This window comes from Brachyhypopomus gauderio, chromosome 2 (assembly GCF_052324685.1).
Source record: "Brachyhypopomus gauderio isolate BG-103 chromosome 2, BGAUD_0.2, whole genome shotgun sequence".
Taxonomy (NCBI): domain Eukaryota; kingdom Metazoa; phylum Chordata; class Actinopteri; order Gymnotiformes; family Hypopomidae; genus Brachyhypopomus; species Brachyhypopomus gauderio.
The window spans coordinates 41,258,960-41,265,882 of record NC_135212.1 but is presented as its reverse complement, the minus strand read 5'-3'; the positions used below and the strand labels follow the sequence as shown (position 1 = coordinate 41,265,882).

The window sequence follows — 6,923 nt, the reverse complement described above, 5'->3', positions numbered from 1 at the left end:
ATAAGGAATCGCCTAAAGAAATGGGATTTCAATACAGGGAAGCTAAAAGAAAACCATCATTGACACCTAAACAAAAGAACAAGACCGCAATGGGCTAAGGACAGGCAATCGTGGACCGTGGATGACTGGATGAAAGTTATCTTCAGTGATGAGTCAATAATTTGCATTGGACAAGGTGATGCTGGAACTTTTGTTTGGTGCTGTTCCAGTGAGATTTATAAAGAAGACTGCCTGAAGAAAACAACCAGATTTTCAGTCCTTGATATGGGGCTGCATATCAGGCAAAGGCACTGGGAAGATGATTGTGGTTAATTCTATCAATGCACTAGTTTACATTGACATTTTAGACAGTTTTCTCATCCCTTCAATTTGGAGATGATGAAATAATTTTCCAAGATGACAATGCATTGTGCCATAGGGCAAAACAGTCAAGGCAATCCTTGGAGAAAGACCCAATCAGTTGCTGTCATGGCCTGCAAATAGTCCAGATCTCAACCCAATTGAAAACCTGTGGTGGAAATTGAAAAAAAATGGCTGACCTGCAAAGCTAATCTGGCAACTGCTATCCAAGAGTTGGCACCAAAGTGATGAATACTGTTCGTCACTCAAGTCCATACCTCTGGACTTATAAAAAGCCAAATGGTTATAAAAGCCAAATGGTTACAAAAGCCAAAAGGTGGTGCAACTAAATATTAATGTATTTTGAATGTTCTCGTTTCTTTTTCATGATTCCATACTTTTTTCCTCAGAATTGAGTGATCATTTTTTTTCCCTGTGCTTGCTCAATAAAAGTAACTAACATTGTTTCCAGTTTTTTTTCTTTGTGTATCTGAAAGCCAACCAACAAGTTGCACTTTGGAATGACTGTTGTTTTTGATCAGTTTGTTCTACAGAATAAAATGTCTTGAGTGCTCATCCCAGACTGGTGATTTCATACTTTTTGCCAGGGGCTGTAGTAGAACTATCCAGCCATCCACAACCACATTCATCACCAGCCAGCTTCTGACTATATAATCTGGACAGGCTACCATCTTCACCATTACACCATTAAGACTGATTTGGACTGTTGGAAGCAGCATCACCATTACTGCTTCCATATGCCAGTCAGATATCCAGCAGCGAAAAACCAGCCATTGGTGCAAAAGATGAACTATACAACTGAAAGATCCATTTCTAATAAAGTGGCAGTTGATCTGGACATCATGAAGTAGACATTAAAGACATGCAGCAACATTACATTTTTCACCCCAAAATTTTATTTTCTTAAAAAAAAAAAAAAACATACAAGCTAGTCAACATGATGCCTGCCAGCTGTCTCCAGATCAACCATGCCCCATCAACAACTTAATACCATGAGGGACAAGTTATGCTGATGTTGGCCAATCCAAGGAAATGTTTTATCCATCCCTAGGCCTAGTGTTTAGCACTCAAGTCTTCCAGAGGTAGTAAGTGTCAGTTTCTCACTCACACTCACAGGAAAACTAGGCATAAAAAAGGAAAGTGAAACAAAACATAGGATTTATTTTAACACTGTGTAGCCTAAGACTAACCTTAATCATGGAAAAAAGACCCCAAGTGCCATAATGGGCCAGTGTACATGTCCATTTGAAGACTATGCATAATCAGCATTAAACAAACCATATGTTAAGTGCTCACTTCACAATGAAGAACCATGATGAGTCAGGAGGGGTGCATAGGGTGCAGACCTCAACAGTGAAAAGGTCAAATATATCAGCAGCCGTGACTGCATTTGAGAAACTTAGACTGACCTCCACAGCTTGTATCCATCTCACTCAGTTTCTTCCTCCCATTACTCAAGGCAGAAACCACAGAAAAACAAAAAACCAAAACAAAACGAACAATGACCCTGTAAAGAAACCATTTTATTATGGCACCCTCTACTGGCAACACATGCAAGGTTCTTCAGCAGAGCCAGGATAAGTGTCCGAGTCGATGAGCACATGCAGCCAATCACAGGGCTTGGAACTGCTGTCTAATATAGAACACTATTTTATTTATTAACAGGGAGGACTCCTCAAATGCAACCGCAAAAATACACCAATGACTGGCATTTGCCCCACATGCCCAACTGCAATGCTGATTGGCTGGTGGAGTGTGGTGGGGGCAATAAAACTGTCACAGGAGGCTTTATCTTAAGAAAGAAAACACATTAAAAAGTAAGAAAGAACAAAAGGGGGTCAGATCATGGATGTGTTGCTGTATTGACAGGCTTAAGGACTGCACAACACTGGCAAAGCTAATGAACTTAAACACTATATACAGGCAAGAGGGAGGCAGTGCATGTTTGTGTGCATGTCTTAATTGAGGTCTCGTGTCAATCCACACTGGACAGGTAATTCAATCACGATTGAGTGACCCAACAACCATTATACAGGTAAAAAAAAAAACAAACAAACAAAAAAAAAACAACAAAAGACTGTGTGTTAAGAGTATTGCACAATAAAAAAACGCCACCTCACATCTCCTCAGGCGCAGTCATTGAATACAAACTCGGTGTCCATATAAAAGCCAGAAACTGTCCCCCTGTCACCAAAGTACTCCATAAGCATAAGACAAGATAAAATGAACTAGGTCACACACACAATACATGCACTGATGTCCCTCAGGAGTTGCCCAAAACATACACACGCACATACACACACACTAAAGGGATTCTAACGCATCCTATATTCTGATGTCTTGGACACCTCACAGAGTTGACCCTTGAAGTCAATATCTACAGTGAAGTCCAGGTCTCTCTGCAAAAGACAAAAATAAATTTTCAGATGGCAGTCAGATAGCAAAGAATCCGTGCACCGTTTCCCTCAAGGGGTGATGTGCTTACATTGTTCTTGACGTTGGGTTTCATGCTGATGGTACCAAAGATCTCCTCTCCCGTCTTCACCGTCAGATAGTCATCAAGATAAAACACAGTCTGCTTCCAGTGAGTGTAAGGAGACTCTGGACCTGATTGAGAGAATTGCATTTAAATTCAAGAGGAGGAATGGGGAGACAGATACTCTAGATCAAATATATTGAAACCATTTCACATCTTCAGGTGCTCTCAATTACAACCGATACAAAATCAATTGATTACTAAATGATCTGAAGCAGCAAATGCATTTGTGTGTCCTCAAGTGATTGTGTCAGCAGCCACAATACTGACTCGCTTTGAAAGAGGTCAACAGCAGCAGCCATTATCTGGTCCATAAAAATCTGAACAGGTGGTTAAAGGGCCGTCGGCCCGTCTCAGCCGCCTACCTATTACGCTTGGTTTAGTGAATACAGCATTTATCAGCAAAGCCTGATTGGTCAGGCCCATTTCACAGCTTATCTCCAGAGCCTCACAACCATGCGTATGGGCTCTGGGAGCAGGTGGGCACTGCGTGCAGACACTCACTGGTAGAAAAGCCAGTCCTCTTGTGGCAGCGCGTGAACTCGATGTTGAAGTAGGTGACCAGTGCATGGATGTAGTCATTCCTCTTCACTTGAAGGCAGAAGGGTGAGGTGAAGGACAGGTCCTCGATCTTCACTGTGTAGATGTCCACCTCCTGTGTCACACACACACACACACACACACACACACACACACACACACACCTTTAATACCACAACTACAAAATAGTATACAAAATGTTTTGTATCGCTTGTCTTCCCACAAACTCCCATTCAACAATGTAATAGTATCAATTGTGAAAATGCAGCTACATAAATAGGCATACACGTCTTTGAGTATGGTACCATGTTCCTTCTCACTTTAATAAACCCCACACCTTTATTTTAATATATGTAAGGTTGAAACTGTGCACCCGTTAATTCACCTTAATGAGGCAAGCACTGCTGACGAGCTGTTTGGGGTCAACAACATCCACCAGGGGTTCCTTAATGGCCACCTCTTTAATGCAGGACATGTCAAACCCATACACGTTCTCCCACCCTGATCAAGGAAACAAGAAACATTAAAACAGGCTTTACTGGGACAGTTCAATGGGAGCATAAAACCAGATAACCACATGCAGAAATTGGCAAGGAGAACACAAGCAGAAAACTTGCAATGGATTTTGTAATCCTTGTACTGCCGATCCTCAATAGCTGTGATATAAAGGGTAGCCCGATCGGGGAAGATGAGTCCATCGGGTTTCTGTCACACAGGAATTTACAATTAGAAAGATAAATTAACCTACAAAGAATATAAGCTCTCACTTTTAAAGTTAATAACAGAAGAGACTGGCCAAGATGCGTTCTGGCACTCCTAGGGAAATGAATCCTCATACGCCCTCACCAGCCACTTGTCCCGTGCATAGATGACGGTGTTGAGCATTGACTCGTAGAAGAGACAGTATCCCATCCACTCAGAGATAATGATGTCTACATGATCCACTGGGAGCTCCACCTCCTCGACCTTCCCCTTGATAATGGTCACAACTGGGAAATAACAAAAAGAACGGTCAACTGCAACAGTGATTAAGTTTGCAAAAACTGCTGATTAAGGCTGCAAAAAATCACAAAAATATTCAAACAGATTCCTGTGTGTGCGCGAGTAATGAATAGATGGAGCATGGCAGTGTTTGGCCTGCTCTTCATTATGGTAATATGTGGTAGTGTTTGGCCTGCTCTTCAGTATGGTAATATGTGGTAGTCAAAATAGAGCAGTGTCCGACTTTTCAGTAGTCACATCCAAGACCAGATTGAGACCATGTGTAAGCAAGACAGAGGAAACACTTTCATATCATTTAAAAAAGGGGAAATAATTTATACTAGGTGAAATCAAAATGATAAACAAGCATCAACTTCTATTTAAAAAATTGAAAAAAAGGTTGGAAGTCAAAACCTTAAGAACCTGGACATAAACTAAGCAAATATGTTCATTCTTTTTGCATTTATCAATGCAAAAATGATTTAAGTCTGCTAAAATGGGAAACCTGAGCATACGTCTGTTGGATAGTGTTGCCCATGAAGATCAGTGCCATTTTGAAAATCTTACTGTGATCCAACTTGTTGGCCTTGACGATCTTCACAGCATAGTCCGATATGCTGCTACACTCAATCTAGAAAAAACCCACACAGCACTGATGGTCAGGAGCTTTTACATCTAATCCATCTTAAGAAAATATGTCAATATAAATCTAGATAGCTGGACAGACATTTCTAAAGGTCCTGTACTCACCCCGATAACTTTTTTGGCACCAGCCTTGGCCGCAAACATGCACAGGATACCCGTGCCACTGCCCACATCTAGAACCACCTTATCCTTGAACAGATGCTTGTTGTGAAACATGGAGTTCCTGTATGTGAGGGTGCGTACTTCATCCTTTAGCATCTCCTGAAGGAAGGCAAACACAAAGGATAAAAAAACAGGCCATTGCAGAAAAATAGGTCCATTTTGATTCATCCAACTTCTCTAGAGACATACCAAACACAATGCGTTTTATTTATGAAAGTGCAGTAAATTACAGATTTAGCATATAAAGCTACAAGTCTATGTCCAGACAGTCAATCACACAAATTATAAATTCATGTGCTTTTTGCTGATCTGTTTAATATGTTGCATCTGTCTTTAGCCATAAATTTCACATCAGTAGTTAAGATTTTAATGTACAACATTAACACAAATGCTGACCTCATGGATACCGAAGTGAGCATAGGAATCAAAGTAGTAGTCCTTAGATGTCATGTCTTCTGCTGCAGGCTTTGCCGAGCTCTCTCCCTGGGACACCTCAGAAAAAAGTGAGGGGAAAGTTGATATAAAAAATAATAATAATAAAAAACAATGTCAAATACATACTTTAAAATTACTAGAAACTTTCCTTTAAGATTTCCACAAAGTCGCAGGAAGCATGGCTGAATGTGGGGGGAATAAAACGCGCGGGAGATTTGACCAAAATTCCACTCAAATAGGTTAAAATATCATGTCCGTTGTTGGGGGATATTTTTGATCTTCCAAATTTAAACAATCTCTACTGAGAAAGGAATAGGGTCATTCATACTTGGACAAAGGCTTGCAGTACCCATACCGGCACACGTGGTATGTGAAAGATGTGGGGCCTACCGTTGTTGTAGCTTACTCCTACATATAGCTAGTTAGCGGTGTCCCGGCCAAAACAATCCATTACCCACTACAATGAGCTAGTCATGCGAGTGGAGCTCACTAGACGTACAAACGAGGGCACCTCGAATTAAAGCTTTAACAAGTTAGCCAGAAGCTAGCCTGAATTTGAAAATGTACGCCAGCTAGCCACATGACTACCTAAACCCATGCAACAAGTATTTAATCAACTGGGACAAATTTTACCTATACATATATATTTTTTTTTCCAGTTAGGTTCACTGCTCTGCGATACCCCGCTTTACTATCCTACCTAGTGAATAGCCAGCCAGCTACCGTCCCATGCGGTCTGTGCGTTTACAAATCACTCCCCCCGCCGAGGTGGCGAGGCGGCTACTGTGATTCAGCGAGAAACTAAGCACATACTTCAGTTACATACTGGACGTTCAACAGCAGAACTTCGCTCGCAGGCCATTTGCTCAATAAAAACGTATTTGGCATTTTTTGTTTTCGTGTGATTTTTGTTCACAAATCTGCGCCCACGTGTCGGTGAAGGTTCCTGGCGGCTGAACTGGTAAGATGGATGCTCCAGTTTGCTCGAATTAACGGCGGCGATAGCCGCCGAGCTAGGTATCTACGCAATACGCGAAATCGTGAAAGGAGACCGTCAACAAAATCTCAATCTATACACCAAAAGTGCAACTCGACTCGAAGTACGTTTAATAATTCCTCGCCGCCTGCCACGGGCCTTTACGGTTGTATCGGCTTACCTCCATCCTGTCTGTCGTCTCCGCCATTTCGACGATAAATTTGAGTGCGCGGGTGCAGTACAGAACATAAACGTTCGTTTTCACTCACGCGCACTCGACCAACTCTT

General features: G+C 41.6%; 1 protein-coding gene across 2 annotated transcripts; it reads right to left on the bottom strand.

The window, feature by feature from the left end:
* Window positions 1-1,862: 1,862 nt before the first annotated feature.
* On the bottom strand, window positions 1,863-6,923 carry prmt1 (protein arginine methyltransferase 1). Of its 2 annotated transcripts, none has more exons than XM_076996282.1 (10): window positions 6,817-6,923; window positions 5,621-5,716; window positions 5,168-5,323; window positions 4,985-5,048; window positions 4,283-4,425; window positions 4,054-4,141; window positions 3,822-3,937; window positions 3,401-3,551; window positions 2,846-2,967; window positions 1,863-2,759 (listed from the first exon to the last, which is right to left on the bottom strand). In XM_076996282.1, exons 1-10 carry the CDS (start codon window positions 6,841-6,843, stop codon window positions 2,676-2,678), a joined length of 1,047 nt encoding a protein of 348 aa, XP_076852397.1. In that variant the 5' UTR covers window positions 6,844-6,923; the 3' UTR covers window positions 1,863-2,675. The 2 variants fall into 2 exon arrangements, with proteins under 2 accessions (XP_076852397.1, XP_076852398.1); XM_076996283.1 differs by having other exon boundaries at window positions 5,621-5,707; window positions 6,817-6,884.